We start from the raw sequence: 20,488 nt of genomic DNA on the forward strand, positions 1-20,488 counted from the left end.
ATTTTTCAGATCTGATGGTGGGTGGGAGGGCATTCCAGAGCTTGGGAGCTAGGACGGGGAAGCTAGATCCACCCGCTTTTTGTAGTTTGAACCTAGGGGTGGTTAGACAGTGGGTCTGGGCGGTTCTTTGAGGGCGGGTAGGCGCGTGGCGGGATAGCCGGCTGCAGAGGTACGGGGGGGCTTGGTTGGCTAGGCATTTGTGGGTAAGGCCTAAGGCTTTCAGTGAAATTCTCTGGTGATTTACATTTTCAGTTTCAACCATATTCGCCTTGTCCGCCTGACATGGTTATGGAGAATGTAATTTGGGGAATTCCTGAATCGCAACCCAAATTCCCCCTGACCCTCTAACCTCTTGTGCATCAACTAGCAGATACTTTTCTTAGACATGGCTTGAGAGCTTGTAATGGCTGGGTCAAGGACAATAGCCCTTCTCAACCTACCTATACGCCTTACTTGATGCAGACCCATATAGACTATATGCTTATAGGCTTGGAAGCATTGTGTAATATACGTTCCTTTATAGTCAGTGAGAGAGCAGAGAGTGATCATGACCTCTGTTATTGACACTTCTAGCACCAGTCCCTACACTGCCTCACATTTCTCAACATCAGAAGCTAACAAATTAGACACTATCTTGAAGATGGTCTTCACTTGACAGGGTCATGGTTTTACCCAGACTTTATTCCAAGCTGTTTCCAAATGTAATCTAGTTTGTGGATATAGAAACTACCTTCACTCCTTTGGCATTTTAATACGCTGATTTATATTGTTAAAACTCTCTTCTCCCAATTCTGTGGTAGAATGAACAAGAAAACACTTGACAGCCCAAAGTGGTTCAACAAGCAGTGTCGGCTAGCTAAGCAAGCTTTACTTAAAGAATTTAAAAACCCATACCCAAAGGACAATCCCAAATAGCCTTATTATAGGCAACTTATAAAGAGTTGCTGGGAAAGAAAAAGGAAGCTTACCATTGAAAAAACTAGGAGGCCCTAAAAAGCTGCTGCTTTAACCAAAAACAAGAGACAATCCTGGAGAATAGTCTCAGGGGGATAATTGCCTGCAGATGATATCAGCTTCCGTAACTGAATCAAAGTGATTTGAGCATTTTAGCACCATTTATCTTGAAAATCTCTCAAACTTGACACACATTGATGGTTCTCACTGTGATTAAATTGTGCCATATGACACTACTAGTGTTTCGAGTCACCTACAGCCTAACGCTATGGTGTTTAGTATAAATGAGGTCAAGACCATGCTAACCCTCCAGAAGCTCAAACAAGAATGTGGTCTAGATTTTTACTCATTGATATATTTAAAGATGAGATGGGAATCTTGGTACTTAAATTAACTAAACAGTTGAATACATTAATTTCTTCTAAAACGATCCTGAGAAGTTGTCAATGGTGATCATGGTTTCAATGTATAAAAAAGGAAACCGCAACAACCTCTAAAATTATCGTCCCATCTCACTCCTAGGATCTTTGTCAACATTACATGCTCGGGTGATACTCCTAAAACCCTGAAGAACGGTGTGAGGCAAATTACATTTTGTTTCACATCCAAGAATGCTTTTAGAAATCCATATCAGCAACAGATCAGATATTTAGGTTAACAATGTTCGTTTATGAATATGTTGCTCCTAACAGGACACCTTCTTTGTAGCTTTTGTAGATCTACAAATGGTGTTTGATTCAGTCCCAACAGTACATCCTTGGGCCCTCTTAGCAGATTTGGCTATCTCAGGATGAACAATTGATGCAATTAATCTGTTATACTCAAACGTTGCAGTAGTCCGCTGCGATGCTTCTGGTGAATGCATCAAACGGTTCAATATCAACAGTCCGACAGGGATGTGTGCTGCTCCTCTGTTTTCTTTGTACATACATGATATTGCAGACATTTGAGTAGTATCAAAGGACTCCAACTAGGCAACAACAACATTTGGCAGATACTTCTTTTCAAGAATGATGTGATTTTAATATCTAAAACCCCCTCCGGGCTACATCATCTATTGAACACTTTTTCAACATAGTGTGATGAAAAAGGACTAACAGTCAATATGTATCTCAAAAACCATGTTTTTAACTGAAAATACTCTCTCCAGATGATTCCAGTGGACCTACACTATCAATGAGAAGATCATAGTGGAGATCGACAACTATTATTACCTGGGTATTTGCATCCAAAAACCAGGAAAGTGGGCAGGTCAAATTGGCAATCGATTGGCAACATTAGTTAGAAGGGGTAGCTTAGTTATCAGCTTTATTAGGTGCTATGGTGAATAAACTATCTTGCATGCCATAGCGGTATACAAAATGCAGGCTATTACTGCTGCAGCCTATTGTAGCGAACGTTGGGGTCATTGTAACATAGCTATGCTAGAAAAGGAGGAAAACAAAATCCCCAAAACATACTTGGCATACTCCTTTGCGCTACGTCTGTCCTTACAAAATTGGAATTGGCATATTATTTACAGTAAAGTTAAAACCTGTTCTTTGTTGCTAAAAATTGTGGAAAGTTTCAGAACAAAATCTCTATTGGGAAGCAGTAAGTGAGCTGTTGGCATTAAAAGCAGCTTCAGAAATTCCATGGTGTTCGTATGTAAAAGAAATGCTTGGAAAATGGGTTTATCCTATCTATGGGCCAAGCCTCGTACGTATGGCACACTGTATACACCTGTGGTCTGCGCTTCATCAGCAGATTGTTTTATTTAGGGAGCTAGGGGACACCTATGGGTAAACATTTTAATTGCAGACTACCTGAGACGTAGGCACAATCCTAGCTTTGAATAGTGCCTGCATATTCCATGCCATAAATTAACAAAAACACTTATGACCAAATTGCCATCTGGTATATTACAATTAAGTAAATTCACTGCTCGATGGAATGAAGAGGATTCAGAAATGTGCAAATATTGTGGCATATCTATGTGTATGTGTCCACTGTATAGCTCTTCTTGAAAGTTATACCTCTGGCCTCTGTTCAATTTGTAGAAGACTAGAACCATAAATGATGAACTTTATTTGATAAACATATTGAGAGATGATGCTGGACTTAAAGCAATTTTAATATTTTCTTGAGAAAGCATGGCACATCCGGATTGCATTTTCTGTATGAATTCTCAGCTAACTAAAATATCATGTAACTGACAAATCTGGAACAATAAAATAAATAAATATTTATTATCAATGGTTCATTAGCATTGAGCTTTTTTATTTTTTATTTTTGTAGTGTGTGTATTGTGTGTATCTTTTTTAATTCTGTAAACATTATTTTGGTACAAGTTCTTTAATGTCTTAATTAAATTTGGTCTTGGTTTTTGATATCAATATCTCATTTTAGTTTTTGTGCTTTTATGGCTATAAACTGAAAAAAACTTAAGTGAATGAATAAATACCTGTTGTCTTTCTGTAGTGCCAAATACAATAGCTTCTGAAATCACCAACATTCCATCTTCTGGTTAATGCATTCTGCTGAGATTGCTCTTGTTCACATGCATAACATCGTAACCTCTGGCCATCACAAGTATTTCACTTGCATCCTAGTTTTTCAGCTTTTTTGTAGTTTCTTCTGTCACAGTTTTCTCAACAGGGAGAAAGGAGAGGGTTGATTGAGGTGGGTGGTTCCCTAGCAACGTGCACGCCGACAGCCTAGTCTGCTAAGAGGCACTACAGGACCTTGTGTGAAAGCGGAACAGTGTGTTCTTACTGTGATTCTACTGTGAGCACTTTGAATCTGCTAAATTTGAATTTCTACTTGACATTGGAAATCGCTGACTGATACGTGCTGTGATCTATAAAGCAGTGTGTGCCACTTTGCAACCTTTGTGTGAATAACTGACTAGCGTGTTATTAAACACTATCTGCTATAGTGTTCGGGTGAACTACAGCACAACGTGCTGAACTCTGTTTAGCAGAGAGACATCATTATTAACTTAGGCTAATCTAAGACTTCCTTGGGACTATGTATCCCAGAAGCACTGGCACCCTTCTTATCAAAACTTCAGGCGCTTCAGCGCCGGCGCTTCGAGGGCCCAGCCAGACTTGCGTCACAAGGCCAGAAACCCTGGATCTGCGCTGTCAGACCCAAACCACACCATTCAGAGGTAAGAATGAAAACCCCATACATTAACTCATTGAAGGTCGACTTAATACAGCATGTTTGCGCTGAAATTGTGCACATGGTCAGAGATAGGGCACTAGTATATGCACGTAATGGAGTTAAGATGTGGAACATACCAACACCAGCGGGCACTCCCCGAATACATGTTCATAAAAAATACAGGCCAAATAAAAGACCCCCCACAGAAAACGACTCCAAATCCACTAACAACTTGATGATCGTTAACAAAGATGAAAAAAGACAGCTGAAAATGTGTCTTTTAAATACAAGATCATTAAACAAACATGCACAAGACGTACATGAGCTCATACAGAACAATAACATTGACATCGCCTGCATAACCGAGACCTGGTTACAAGAACCCATAGGGCCAACTTGCCTCATAGCAGTTCCCCATGGCTATGTAATTTACCATAAGGACAGAGAAGTGGGAACAGGGGGAGGATTAGCAATGATAGTAAAAGAAGAAATCAAAATGTTCCCTGCACCTACAACATGCGCCGGGTGTGAAATACTACACCTAAAACACACACCTAATGCCAATAGCTGCATCAATTTCATACTGCTATACAGACCTCCCATCCCTCACGTCTGACTTCAACGAAGACCTGACTGAACAACTCAATACATTAAAAGGAATAAACACTGCCACTGTAGTTCTTGGAGACTTTAATAGATGGTGTGGCAACCCAAAAGACAAACAAGCCATACACTTGGAGAAGATCCTGAAAAACATAGACTTCTCTGTCATGAACCAAAACCCCACCATGGAAAATGGTAACCAATTAGATCACCAACAACATCGAAACTAAAGACTTTAAAACCAATCCATGCATATGGTACCAGCATTTTTTTCGGGCACATGCACACTAATAACCAACTCTCTGAGAAAGAATAAGTTAGGAAATGCACCAAAAGAGTTCAAAAGTAGGACTTTTAACAAAAATAGAAGCATCACATTTAGAACAGTGTATGAACAAAATCCTCAGTGAAGGAACATGGTACATGTGACAAATTAATTGCTGACTTTTCTACACAGGTAAAACAACTACTCAATCTAAAAGCTCCATTAAAAAACAAAACTGTGAGACCGAATAACAATCATCAGAAATGGTTTAACGATACTCTCAAGGAACTCAAAAAACTAAAATAAAATGAGTACCACTGGCTAAAACAACACCCATCTATGGATAGTAAAGCCAAGTGGAAAGAAAGCGAGAAACTATCCAAAAAATAAATCAGAATGGCAAAAAATAATTTTTATAATGAACAAATCAAAACTGCCGAAAACTCTACTAGGAAACTCTTTGAAATTCTTAAAACCATTGAAAAGCCCAAGGCTTTAGTTACCACATTCCCACCCACGAAAGAGGATTGCGATAAAGTCCCAAGTGCCTTCACAGAGGAAATCCGGAAGACAAGGGATATCCTAAGAGAAGTCCAGAAACATACGCCTAATCAGGCAGAACCTGAATCAGAAGCAACACCTGTGCAGCATCGAAAATCATTTAAATGTAATCAAATCACCATAGTTGATATGACAAAAACCCTAAAAACCATGAAACCCACCGTCTGCACAGAAAATATAATTCCATCTAGAGTTATATTAGAAAATGTCTCCATCTTTGCACCCTTTCTCACCAAAATGGTGAATGCCTCCTTTAGGGATGGCTATGTTCAAACAGAAATTAAAACAGTCACAATCAGCCCCCTACCAAAAAAACTGAATTAGACCAAAGAGACCCTACCAACTTAAGACCTATCACTAACTGTCATTTTTTACTGAATGTTTTGGACAAGGTCGCAACTAAACAACTTCAGGCATACGTAGATGCCAACAAGATACTTCACGACCAACAGTCGGGCTTTAGAGCTGCTCACAGCAAAGAGACGGCTATTTATTTTAAAATGTTTTTATTGGCATTTATAATGTACATTAACAGTTTGCTGCTCAGTTTTCCATCACTGTCACATGTGTACTTGAAACAGATGAACAACAAGTAACCTTGTAACAACAACAAACAGTCTTCACTTCCAAATTTGCTCGTAGGGGCACCCATCTTTATCCCCAGGGAAGCCCTGGTGCTTATGGTCTCACTGGGGGCTTTGGGGCCAGAGGATGTCAGTCCGGATTACATCATTTTAATGGCCCAGCTCTTAACGTTCTAGCCATCACAGGGGTGGGCTCAGTTCATTCATGGGGGTTAATGATCTGATGGATGAAACATGTCCCAGATTAGAGCTTTCCAGGCCTCGTATGCAGGGCTCGCATCACCTCCTGCCTTAGATACTCCATTACCCCATACTCTAGTTTCTGCCCCCGTCCAGTGTTCCAGCTCCCTGTGCCATCTGGCATATTGTGGGCCCGGCAGTTTTCCACGCCATTGCAATGGCCCCTTTGGCCAACAGAAATGCCATGTTCATGAATTTATTTTCGTGCCTGAATTTACTTATTCTTGGGTAGGCCCTCAGGAGGTTGCACTCGCCTTTCTGCAAGCTTGTCCTGTCTTGGCCCAGAAGTGCTGTATCTTTAGACACCCCCCGAACATATGCAACATTCCTGCTCCCTCTGACCCACACCAGGGACACAGTGGGTTTGTCTTGCTGCCAAATTTGGCTATTCTACTCGGTGTCATATAGGCCCTATACAGGACATTTAGTTGGATCAGTCTAAATAGGGTATTTCGTGACACTTCCCGGGGGTATGCTAGGATCCTCATCCATTCCTCCTCTGTTATACTGATTCCCAGGTCCGTCTCTCACAACTGCTTCTACCTATCACTTCTAGGATGAGTCTATCTGCCAGCTGGTTTTAAAGTCTGGACACTGGTTTCCACCCATCCACCAGGTCGTGAAGTAGTGCTAGTACTGGTTCTGCCTCTGGCTCCTTTGGCCATTCTTTCCATTTCCTCTTTGCCACCTTCCTGATCTTTCGGTACCATAGAAACTGGCTTTTGGATGGACCCTCTTTCTCCCCCATGGATTCACATTCCCTGAAGACGCCCTCCTCATATGCGTCCAGCCAAGTGTAAATACCGTATCTTTCCCATTGCCTTGCCCTTGCCAGGTCCACTCTAACCACACAGACATCAGCAGCGATCGGGTTCTCAGGTGAGTAAGGGTGTTCACGTATCACCAGTTTCAGGGCCCTGCCCCAAACCCTCCTTCCCAGCTGAACGATCATTGGGGCCTCACTCAAGCACCTCAGTGGGACCCACAGCGTTTCTTTCAGGCGCGCAGGCGCTACTAGCCTTTTTATCAGCTTTGTTTGTGAGGTGGTCTCATCCGCGAGCCACTTGGCCATGAGTTGCGCTGCCAGGAAATATTTCTCGAGATGTGGTAATTGGACCCCGCCTGCCTTGTATGGTAGCAAAAGTGTGTTCAAGGATAGCCTATGCCTGGCAGACCCCACAGCATTTCCCTCAGCAACTTTTCCAATAGACAAAAGAAAGAGGCCGGTATATAGTAGTGAACGTTGTGGCAGAAGTATAGGAACCTCGGCAGGACTATCATTTTAATGATAGCAACCCTGCCCATCACTGATAGCAGAAATTTAGACCAAAACATCATGGACTTCCTGAGCCCCTCCACCACCAATGCCGTGTGGCCCCCATGCATCTTTTCAGGTGTGGGCCAGATATTCACCCCTAAGTATCTGAACGAATGCAGCTTCCACCGGAACCCAACCTTTGGGAGATCCTCCTCCTTTTTCCTTGCCAACCTGTTAATGGGAATATGCACAATTTCTCTGTGCTGAAGGAGATCCCTGATACTTGCGCTAAGTTTTCCAGCACCTCTAAAATCACTGGTACGTTGAAGTGTGGGTCCATTAGGTACAGCAGTACATCGTGTGCGTATAAGGTCAAAACATGATACACTCCTCCCACTCTGATGCCTGCGTCAAAAAATTGTTTCCTAATGTATATAGCTATTGGCTCTAAATCCAGGACATAGAGCATTGGCGACAGTGGGAAGCCTTGTCTAGTGCCCCTTTGAATGTCCCACAATGCTGACACTGTTCTTCCAGTCTTTACCCTGGCCACCCGAGCCTCATAGAGTGTTTTAATCCACCCAATGAAGTGTTCGCCCAACCCGATTTGCATCAAAACAGCAATTAGCCATTCCCAATATATAGAGTCGAATGCTTTTATGGCATCCAAGGAGATTACCGCACATTGCTCCTGTGAGTCTGTTGTTTGCGCAATGATGTGTTGCAGCCTTCGCAGATTTATTGCCGTGTTTCGGCCTGTTATGAACCCGTTCTGGTCCCCATGTACCATGGTCCCTATGACACTTGACAGTCGTTTGGGCAGTATGGTCGTCAATATTTTGATGTCAAAATTCAACATTGCCAATGGCCTGTACGAGCCGCACTCATCTGGGGGTTTCCCCAGTTTAGGTATCGGGACCACTAATGTCTCCCTTATGCTCCTCGGCAACACCCTAGTTTCATATGATTCCTTAAATACTTCATGCAGGAGCGGGGCTAACTCTGAGCTGTACGCCTTATAGAACTCGGGGCAACCCATAAACCGGGGTTTTGCTAGTAGACAATGATTTAATCGCATCGCTTATGTCCGTAACAGTTAACTCCCCATCTAACATTTCCTGTTGGGTGCCATCTAGTGAAAGCAGGCCTATCTCTTCTAACGTGTCCAGTATATCGCCCTGGGATATTAACGTGTCGTGGTGGTACAATTGGGAGTAACATTTTTGAAATGCGTCATTAATTGACTGCGATGTGTGCACCAAGCCTGCTTCATCTTTAATTTCTGTAATCAGATATTTCGGATTTTCTCTCTTGCACAGCCACAACAGCAGCCTACTAGGTTTAATGCCCTCTGAGTGTCCCTTAGTGGTTTTTGCGATATAATCAAACTTTGCTAATCTAGCCCAGGCACTTTGGAAGTCGTCCCTGGCTGCTGATAGTTCCAGTTCGGCCTCTGGTTTCCTGGGAGTAAGCCTCCATCTGCTTGATCCTCCCCTCACCTGCATTTCTTAGCGTCTTTCTAATGCCCCCAGCGCTGGCAAGGACTTCCCTTCTAACCACAACTTTCAGTGTCTCCCAGACTGTATCCCAGCTCTTTACACTCCCTACATTGTTATCTATGTACTCTGCTCTTCTGCTCTGAAGCCCCTCTCTAAAGGCACAATCCGTCAGGGCATCCGTTGGCATGCGCCACATCTGTATGGGTGGCCTAGGGCCCAGCATCTTCCATTCCATGAGTAACGGCGAGTGATCCAATATTGATCTACCCAGATATAGCGCTGATTCTACTTGGGGTAGGTGTGTTCTATCTATTAGTAGGTAATCGATTCGAGTACATAGCTCATGGGGTGACGAGAAATAAGAAAATTCCCTGTTCTCTGGCTGTAACTCCCTCCACACCTCCACCAGGCCCAGGTTCCCTATCACTTAATTCAGTCACGACGGAGAAGACTTTGCCCCTTGCGTCGGCGGGTTGGACCTATCAAGGGTGAGATCGCAAACAGAGTTGAAATCTCCCCCAGATGAAGAAACAGTCTCTGTAAGGGGCTAACTTCACACTCAGCTTGGTCAGGTACGCTGAGGTCCCGCAGTTAGGGAGGTAGGAGTTGACTATGCAGATCTCTAGCTGTTCAATGCTTAGCCTCAGTATTATGTATCTCCCCACTGCGTCTGCCTCCTTTGTTATTAGTCGAAAGAGCACTGTGTCTTTTATCCACGTGTATACACCTTGTGCATACTAAGAGTATGGTGCTCCAAAGCCCTGCCCTCCCCAATGTCCTAACACTTTGTTATTGCCTTCAGCAGTGAGGTGGGTTTCCTGCAGCAATGCGATAGAAACTTTCTTCCTCTTCAGGAAGGACTGAATCCTGTTCCTCTGCATATAGGTGCCCAGCCTGCTGACATTCCATGTCAGCACTTTTATGTCAGTCGCCAGGGCTACCTAATGTAACCCAATTATTCTCCCCCCAATTCTTTGTTTCCTCCAGATCACCTCCCTTCCGCTCCCGTCCCCACCTCCTGCGTTCCCCCTGTCGAGTGCCCTCCTCCCCATTGACTCAGTTACTGTGAAGACCTTATAACAATTCAGAAAACAACAAACCAAACTTAACCAACTGCACCCAGCAGTTGCGCCGAACTGGCAACGCTCAGGTGCCCCCACTCCATCCTGGCCCATCTGGGTCTTTGTGTGTGGGCTGTGTCCGGTCAGCAACGGGCTGACCCTAGTCCTTTTGCGGGGGTGCTCCTGTTAGCTCAGGCCAGGCAGTAAATCCGCCCCCCAAACATCTTAAGATCTGTGTTTTGACTACAGCTAATTTATGTGTCCATAGAAGCATTTCACAACAAATAGCCTACCCAGGCGCTGCAGTCCCCCCTCCTGCCTCCGTTTCTCGGGCTATGTCGGGCTATGTCACGGCTTCTTCCCCTTCCGCCATGTTGTTGTGTTCCAGCCACATGGTGGCCGCCACCGGGGTCTCCAAGAAGACAGCTCTCCCCTTGTATAGAACTTTGAGCCTTGACGGGTACATCAGCATGTATTTGAGGTTTAGCTGCTGTAACCTGGCTTTGACTGGAACAAAGGAGTTTCTTGCTCGCTGTACCGGCGGGGTGTAGTCCAGGTAAATTGTAATTTTGGCATTATCTCTTCTTATTTCCCCTTCTTCTCACGAATAGCGCAAAATGATTTCTCTATCTTGAAATTTCAAGATCCTCGCTATCATTGGCCGGGGGTGTGATCCCAGTGGGGCCTTTTTTGTTGAGTTCTGTGGGTCCTCTCCACCACAAAGCCCTTTGACAGTCGACCGGCACCAATCTCCTGCTGCAGCAGGGTTTCCACAAAGTTCATGAGATTTAATCCTTCCATCCCTTCGGTTACGCCTAAGAGGCACACATTCTTGCGTCTAGACCGCCCTTCAGCGTCCTCCACCCTCTCTTCCAGGACTTTGTTTCTCCTCTCCAGTTCCTGCACTCTGGTCTGAATGTCTTTCAGTGTTTCCAAGGTTTCCAGTTGCCCAGCCTCTGTGGCCGCTACACGCTCCATGAGATTGCGCATGTCCTGGCGCATCAGATACACGTCTGCCTTGACTTCCTCTATTTTGGTATCTATGAAGGAGCATAGTCCAGCAATGGCCTCCAGCACCTGTTTGTCTTTGTTGGTTTCTTCTGGAGTTGCTTGGACAGAGCAAGCCTTGTTGGTGTTCTGCTTCTGTTCACGCGGTTTAGCTGCTGCAAAAGATTACATGATTGTGGAATTGCTTTTCTTTTTGGGTGGGGACATAGCCACCAGCAGTGGACCAGTGCGGCGCTAGCTTTTAGGCCGGATATTTACCCCTATTAGGCCTTGCCTACCTGTATGGGCTCCTGCTTGGTCTGTGTCCAGGTCTAGTCCTCGCCCGTGGTGTCCTCTTGTGTTCCAGCTACTGTCTGATTGCCTTGTTGGGCAGATGGGGTTGTGTGTCCAGTGGCCGCACCCGATCATCTACCTCAGACTTCACAATGCGCTTCTGGATGTCTCGATACAGGGCAATGTACTCTGGTGTCTATGGGTTCTTTAGTGTTATTGGGATTGTCCCTGACTGGTGGCGCCCTACTATGCCTTCAGTTCCCTGGGGGCCGCTGTGCGTATAGCACACTCAGAGGTAGTCTCCTTCAGAGGGGCACATGTTTGCCTGTGTGAGCCGGCTTCCAGCTGGCCCTTAGTTCATTGGGTGTACTTTAACTGATGGCCTCCTTCAAATCTTAGAGCTTCCTTGCCTCTGATGTTGTGGCCCAGTGTCTCAAGACCAGTCGTAACATAGGAAGGGAGATAGTGGTGTATAGCGCAGTCCCCCTTTCTGCAGGTAGTTTTAGGTGGCGGTTGGTTCCAGTGGTTAATCTCCCTGGCGCAACTGCTGCGAGCCCCAAGCCCCCAGTACAGCACTTGGTGCTGCTGCGCCCCGTACCAGCTGCTATCACTAGCTTGAATGGTACTCACTGTTTGGCTTGACACCGCACCTGGGATCACTGCACGTGGTGTCCGGACTTGCAGTCGTGTGACCTTGTGCGCTGGTGGTTACCGCTTGCAGCGCCGTCCCTTCCACTGTCACAGGTTTGTGTGACCACGTTTCGTTCCTATTTAACCACAAAACTTCACTGTTGCCGGCGAGCTGCTGGTGCCGAGGAGGCCGCAGACAAGGGCAGAGGCCCTGCAGCACCGTCTGACATGCGGCACTGCTATGCCAGAATCCCGAGGGTCACTAATGCCAGCAGTTTTGGTACCTTTATTGATGTGGCTGCAGAGATGTGACGTCCATCCAATGTATCCTATACTCCAGTGCTAAAAGGAATTTTCTGAGGGACTCAGCCCTCCGTTTAACAGCCAGCTCGCTCTGGGGGCTATGAGCAACCAGATTCTCAGTCTGTGCACCAGTAGCGTGGTGCGCCCAACCAGGACCAGCTCCCGTGTCCCAGCACACCACTGCATTCAGGCACTGCGGGTCCCTGTGTTCGATGGGCCGCCAACCGCCAATATCCGCTTAATCAGCACTTTTTGACCGCCACGGCCAATGTACGCAGCTTGCGAACCTTTTCTGTTGGAGCTAACCCCGCTCGCATCAGAGGGCAGGCCCCCGTGTCCCACGTAGGTCTTCACTCGATCCGTTGGCTTGTGCCTCTGAAACCGCCGGCTATTGCCACCACGTCCGGCTAGCGGGTCCACCCACCACCACCAGCACCCGTCAAGCGTGGTCTGCGGGAGCCCTCCTTACCACCAACTAGGCAGCTTCAAGCGGTGGGGGTAGCTGTGCTTCTCGTTGCCTAGCGAGTCTCTGGGTGGACCAGGAATGTACTGCGTCTCAGCTCCTCCTCCCACCTAACCTCCCTGCGCGGCTCCATCTGCCATCTTTTGTCCGCCAGGGGCCCATTGTTCAGACCGCCTCACCACCTTCAAATCACATCGATTTGGACCCGAATCAGGTTCAGGAGCTGGGCATCTGCTTCCCCCACATGTGGGTGCCTTCATGTATTCGCAACAGTCTCTACTACTGCCATAATGCTGGATCAACTGAGGATCCGTACGGGAGCTCAGTCTATTTGCTGCCTCACACCATGGGCTCAGGCCACGCCCCCACAGAGATGGCTATGATCGATCTCCAGTCTCATATGCAAAGTTTTGTTGAAGATGGGAAAGCAGGTCTACTCATCCTACTAGATCTTAGTGCAGCATTTGATTTGCTAGACCACAAACAACTTAAACAAGCACTGGGGAGGGGAGCAATTTGCTCCACAGAAGCTATAGATTGGCAAAATCATTCTTCTCTAATTGAAAATGAAAGGTACACTGGGGGGACAATTTCTCCTTCGAAGAAACAATTAGCTGCGGTGTACCTCAGGAAGCGAACCTGTCACCGTTCTTTTCAACCTATATATTTGATTTCTCAGCTTGATCCCTGAAAAAATTGGCGTATTTTTTCACAAATTACGCTGGTGATACGCAGCGGATCATCAAGCTAAGCGGCGAGTACACACAAGATAGTGCTAAGGTCAAGGATCTATACAAAACAATCGAAACATGGATGACTAACAACTGGCTGTGTCTCAACACCAAAAAAATGTAATTGATAATATTTGGAACCAACCAAGCTAGAATGAAATTAAGTCAACAATATGAATTCTTACAGATAAACAACAGTCAAATAAAAGTAGTCAACAAAGTTAAGACTCTGGGGATTTATGTAAAGTAGTCAACAAAGTTAAGATTTACTTAGAGGCCTCACTAAGTGCTGAGGCACATGTTTCACAGCAAAACAAGAACTGTTCCTATTACCTAAGACTACTAGACAAAATCCGACCATATCTGAGTGAAGCGAATAGCTTGACAGTTGCTAGAGCAACCATTTTGTCTAGATTAGACTATGGAAATGCCTTGCTGCTAGGAGCCAACAAGGGCCACATTGGCAAATGTCAGAAAAAATCCAGAACCATGCCGTGAGAATTATAAAAGGCAAAAGGAAATCCGCCCACATCAGCAATGACAGAAACAATCTACACTGGTTAACGATAGAGGACAGAATCAAATTTAAAGCACTACTGACACATACGTACCAAGGAGGGTGCTCAGATCCCAAATTCGGGAACAGCTAGAAACTAACAAGTTTAAGAAAACCAATGGCATGGGCATGCATTCCACACGATAGCAGCTACCATTTGGAATGATCTCCCATTGTCTATCAGACTGGAGACCTCTGACAGTCTATTTCGAAAGAAAGTTAAAACCTTACTCTTTTGATAAAGCCCCGGACTCCCTCTGGCCATTTCATGCCTGTATCTTATTGTTTAATGTTGTCCCTTAGCTGTGCGTCCCTATTCCTATATCTATGTTGTGCGCCCTGATGCCTGTGGGCTTTGGCGCAATACAAATAAACAAATAAATAATTGAAACAATGGGAAGTCACTGTCCATGTTCATCACTGATGAAAAACGTCCTTTGTTCTGTGAGCGAACACGCTCAGTGTCTTGGTGCTTATGCAGCTCCACACCCACTTAACTAGCAGCGGCTATCCACAATAGCCTGTTTGCCTCTTCCCGGTTTGATTCTACATAACCGAGCTCAAGGAAAATGCCCTTCATTGGCTTCCCCCGCACCTATTTGCCAGCAATACCAAATGATCAGCTACCTACCTCCTGCTAGAGACATTCTCCATGTTTTTGTGCCCAGCTGCTACTCTGTCATCTGAAACTGCCAATACTGAGATGATTCAATATCAGTTTTTTCTATACTACATCCAAATCCATTCCGTCAGCCATTTATATTCCTTATCCGACAGCATTCCCTCTCTATCGGCAACATCAGGGTTCAATTTGAGAGCTGCATTAAATGAGGATGTTCACCATCATTTTCTTGACCACCACCCCCTCCCACTGCCATCCATCTAATGTGCAAGAGACATTCCACTCTACCTTCCATTTAAATAGTTTTCTAATTAACAGCCTAGTTCTCAGCACACTGGAATAATGTAACCACCTACACCAGACTATACACACTTTCCTAATGCATTAGAACGTCTAAATGTTGCCAACTATATATGCAATGTTCTAGAGGATAAACCTATCTGGTTAGCAACAGAGCATTGCATTATAAAATAATTATACAATGGATCTGGAAAAGGAGAAATTATTGGGTTAGGAAGAATTACTGGGTTCCAGTGATCAACAATTATTGAGATGTTCTATGAAGTGCAGAGTCTTCATTTCTTTCCTAAAGCGCAGGAGGAAAAGCACCATCCTTATGTGTGTTGGTTTACTGTTTCAAAGGCACCATCTTAATATGTGTTGCGTTACTGTTTCAGAGAATGTTTGCATTATGTGAGAATGCTTACTTTCCTGATTACTCCTGCTTACATTATTGCTTAATTGTAAGTATCCTCTATTTCTGTGGCCCCCGGAAAGGAAACATTTTGTAGACGGGTAGGAGGGGGTCTTCGAGGTTACTGTCTAATATATGGTGCAGGCTATTATGAAGGTGATGGGGACCTTGAGTGGCCACCAATAGATTGATGTTGCTGAATTTCTTTGTGCCTTTGAGGTAGGCTTTGAGATGCTGGGAGGGATTTCAGTGGGACCACAGTGGATACTAGTACATCAATGAGAAAGTGATTGCCACTGCCTTTAGGGGCACATACAAGGGCGTGTGGGATGGATCTGCACTATACGGGTGGAAAGAAGGGTGGGACCTTTTGCAGAAGAGTGAGCTCAAAATTGGCTATTTGGTTTTTCTTGAATGTTTGGCACTTAGAGCAGAGGATACCATCAAAACTAATCCAATTAATGCACCATTGGCATTGGGGATTGAATCCATCAAGTTCGATTCTGACAGCCAATCTTGGAATGGGGCACACTTGGTTGAGCGTCCAAGGTAAAGGCACTGGGTCTTTGTGGGATTCAACTTCAAATAGGCTGTTGACATCCAGGCCTGAACAAGTGAGGGGCAGACTTTCAGTCAGTGGATATCATCCAGACAGTTGACCTTCAGGTATTATTGAATGATATCTGCTCATGGATAAAGCTTGATGATGTTATTGCCCAGCAATTTCCCTGGTTGTTTCAGTTAAAGAGTGATGACTGAAGGGAAGATGGACCACCATTGGACTCTATGAATTACAGGATGAGGAGAAGTTAATCAGTTAATACTTATAGCTGGTGTTTGCTTGCAGAATAGGAAGTGAAATAACACCAGACCAAATCATTGAAATCATTGAAATTCATGCAGATGGAAGGATATTAGGTACTGCATTGTGGTAGAACGAGAAGACAAAGGTGTCACATTTTAAGTATGTCAACAGCCTGGCAAGTGGTGGTCTGGGTGCTACACCTTTTTTAGGAGCTTGATTGGTTTTCTTGGAAGTGTTTGTGTTATGAGATCATTTCATAGGATTGCATGCTGAAGATTTTCTTAATGACGTTTCCTTCTCTTTAAAAACATTATTTATCCATTTTCATACAGAATCAATTGACAGGGATAAAACACAATACATTGTAGGAATAAGAATTAAGTCATTGTACGCATATTATCAAATGTTTCCTAAGAAATATCCAAATTAATGGCCTTTTCTGACTAATGGTAGGTGTGTGATGGGACGGCAGTAATCCAATGCTTCTGGATTGAAATTAGCCCCCTTTAGCAATGGTCAGATCTTCCCTTTCTTCAAAGCAACCGTGGAGGTACTTTGTTGGTGGGAGGTGGTGATGACATGTAAGAGTAGTGTCAGTACTCCCCATGTTATGGCTTTTATGGTGGAGGTTGTTTTCCTTGCCAGTAGTGGCTTTGAAGGGTTTAGAGAGTAATGGTCAGGTCTTCAAGGGTAATGGTTCTGAATTCAACCCATCTTGGAGTTCTTAGTTGGGTCTGGATGGGAAGTTTGGATTGAGGTTGTAACTGTTAATGCCATGTCGAGTCTTCTCTACATTTCCCTTGTTGGACCTGGTGTTGACTTGCATTTCTTCATAAATTGAGAAATTGTTGCTTCTAAAAGAGGATTGAAGCAGTGTTTGTTGACCTCAAAGAAGCCTGCTTTTGTTGGATGCCTCAGCCAATATAAGAGGGGCAGAAAGTGGCTTTGGTAGAGTAAATGCGTTTCCTGCATGCAGAGTGGAGGTTTTTAGGGTGATGAAGTCTTGGTGTGTTTGTGTTTTCTGATAGATATTCCTGGTGACAGATGGTGAGTTTGCTGTTGGTGAGTTCTTGAAAATACCAGGGCTCAGAGGTTCTTTGTCAGTTGAGGCATGATTTAATGGAGAATGGGTGTTGACTGTATCTTATGAGCTGAAGATAAGTACACTGAGCAGGATTACTTATCATACAGGTGTCTACTGTGGATGCCAGCAAGATGGTTTGTCCACCTCCTCCTCTTGTTCTCTCCCTGTTTCTTCCTTTCCCGCTCTTTCTTCCCTTCCTTGATGTTTCCCCCACTCTCTGCTGCATAAATATTACTCATCCTCCTTCCTATTCCCTTTCCAAATGCTCTTTGTTCCCCTCCTCTCATTCCTCTCTCTCTACCTGCTCTCCTCCCCTCCTTCCACTCTCAGTAGGTGCATCCTTTATGCCACCTCCTTCCATGTAATTCCTTTTATTTCCTCTCTGTCCTTTATTGCAAGATGGTTCTCCTCCTCCCTTCTCTAGATGTCTCCTCCTCCTCATTTCGTTTTTCTTTCTTTAGATGTTCACCCCCTTCTCTCCTTCCTCTCTCCTTTGAATCTTCTCTGCTTCCTCTTTTACTTCTCTCAAGATGGTTCACCTTCTCACGTTCTTTCTCTCTCCTTTGATGCATCTCCTCTACTGCTTCTCTTCTTTCTCTCGCTGATATTTCACACTTCTTCGCCTACCCCTCTATATATGTTCCTCTTCGCTATCTCCCCCTTGCTCCACTCTCACCTTTCTTGCATCTTCCTTCAATGCTCGCCTACGGTGTACTGGCTTTCACACTTCCCCATTGCTTACTTACTTTTTATTCTCTACCCCAAACTGTGATTTGACCCATGAGGGAAAGCATCCCTCAAAGTGAACTGCATCTGTTCACTAATTAGGAGTGGGCCTTTTGATTGAGGGAGACCCTATGTGTCTTCACTTGTCCTGTGGACCGCCCTGTGGCTCTGCGCACCAAGTGGATTTAAGGTCTCCCAGGCCGCCTGGAGTCAGTCGGCCTTTCCTTCATGGCCGGCTGCATTCAGGACATTGATGTCATGACATTCTGCTTCTGAATTCTACTGTCTGTGTGATCTTTCACCTCATTGGAATGTCCACAAGCTCTCTGACATGTGATTCGGTAAGGCCAATTAACATGGAATTGCATGCAGCATTTTGTGTGCTCCACATGTTTCTCCTCTCTGTCTATATATATTTCCTGGACCATGCTGGGGGTCTCTGGGTGCTATGGGGTACATGATCCAAGAGACAGGTGATGGGCCTGGGGATCCCCTGTATACTGCCTCGATGGTCAGCATTGTGGTGTTGGCAATGGTGCCCAGAGTCACCTAGTTCCTATCACATAACCTCTTCAATGTGACCTTATCACAAGTAGTAAAGCTTTCAGTGAAGCTGCATAACCTGTCGAGTCAAAGTGCAGGGACAATCACCTTCCATTCATGCATCAGACAGTCTGGTTCTTAAATGCAGCAGTTACCTCTTTGTTTTTCCCACTCTAGCATCAAGCCTTCCAAGGCCTCCCAACCTCTGCCCCATACATTTCCCACACAATCATCTTGTACACATGTGGCTACCCCCTCCATTTTATCAATCAAACTGTACTTTACCAATCCCAAACCCACTCCACCACCTCACAAATATGACTCCCATCACACGGACAATCTCTCCATTGATTTAAGATCCTCCTTCTTTGGAAGAATGTTCAATAAAAAAAAGCTACTTCGTCTCAAGTGTTTCCACCATCCCCTAAACCCTTTTGCAGATCACTCACGCAGATCCCATACAACTGAGCATTTTCTTCTTTCACACTATCCACACTCCTTCCACAACCTGATTTTTGTTGCAGGGACTGGAAATAGGTCTGCGTAAGCTTTGTAAAGCATTTTGATTACCCATTCTAACATATAAATGAAGATACAACTAGTGTTTTTTTAGCTACAAAAAGCCTTGCTCCATTTGATGTTACTTGGGACTTGATTGCTAAATTAGGTTAGAATGTGCTGTTGCCGTTCCTTTTATCCACAGGGTATACACCATGATTGTAAAGGGGAGTGATGTGGATCTGAGACTGAGCTTCATTGAAGAGATAAAAAGCAACTTATTTCTCAGATAGGCTATACTTTTACTCTAAACATGAAACCATGGTATGCTTTCACATGTCAGGTTGGTACGTATTCTCATCATATATTCCATCTCTGTGCATCCTCTCCCTTGCATTCTCTCTGATCCAGGTACACTGCAATAACATGTTCACCAAAGGGGTGAAGATCTTCCGGGAAGTTCAGTGCTATTTTCGGTCTGAAGCCAATGATTGGGAGTCAAACTACATCTCTGCCACCTTGGTGCTGGATGATGCCAACCCCAGTGCCCGCTTTGTCACTGTCCTCCTTCACAACCGCATGGCCAGTGCCATCAAGTGCCAGTACTACTTTGCAGATACCTGGATGATGTTCAGTGAAATTACCTTTCAGTCAGGTAAGCAGCTCTCACAACAAAGCAGAATGGGAAAGATTTATTGGAATCACTAAACAAAAAGACATGTGTATTCCTTCAGCTAGCCATATGTCTCTAGCTATCAGTGGTGAACTGTGTTTGGACTTTTTGCAGTACTGAAAATGGCAATCTATTTTAGCTTGAGGTACCATTATTGCAGGAAAATTACTAGTAGTCTACACCCTGGTAAGCCGACCATTTTGCAGTGAAACTGCTTTCATATTGTGCAGTAGGGGTCGGCTATGTATTATGAGTTGATTGTTTTGTAAATGTTTTGAGGTTCACTTTTGGTTAATTGTATTTGGAAATCCTGTTCCTTAGGTGGTGTGAGTAGCCAGCAGCATGTTAGCTGACAATCAGTTTTATAGGCATCTTCACCTTAGAAATATGGAAAGTGTATTTAAGTTAGGGATTGTAGTCCACCAGAGAGGATGATCTGATATCAGATGGAATGGGGCGCAGAAGAATGGAGGTGGGCAGACACTTTGGGGAAAACCCTTTGAGATATTTAGGGAACATCCTGAGCATTATGGGCTCAATTCAGAGGTTGGTGCTAGAAGGCTTATGCATCCTTACAGCAACTTCTTTAAACCAAGCAATAGTTTAGTAAACGGCTCAGGGCTGGTGGTAGCTTCTCCATCCCCATCTCACAGGCATCTCTGATGCCAAAGGTATTCCACCATAGTAGGGGATCACTTTGGGATCTC

The 20,488-nt window shown here is 44.6% G+C and overlaps 1 protein-coding gene across 1 annotated transcript in view; it reads left to right on the forward strand.

The window, feature by feature from the left end:
• Positions 1–20,488, forward strand: part of DDR2 (discoidin domain receptor tyrosine kinase 2) — a 1,291,881-nt gene that overhangs the window by 612,778 nt on the left and 658,615 nt on the right. The window contains exon 8 of the mRNA XM_069641352.1: positions 19,520–19,763. Coding sequence (XP_069497453.1) covers positions 19,520–19,763 — 244 coding nt within the window. The remainder of the gene's footprint in view (positions 1–19,519; positions 19,764–20,488) is intronic.

The sequence above is a fragment of the Ambystoma mexicanum genome, chromosome 1q (assembly GCF_040938575.1).
Source record: "Ambystoma mexicanum isolate Mex_15411 chromosome 1q, UKY_AmexF1_1, whole genome shotgun sequence".
Taxonomy (NCBI): Eukaryota; Metazoa; Chordata; class Amphibia; order Caudata; family Ambystomatidae; genus Ambystoma; species Ambystoma mexicanum.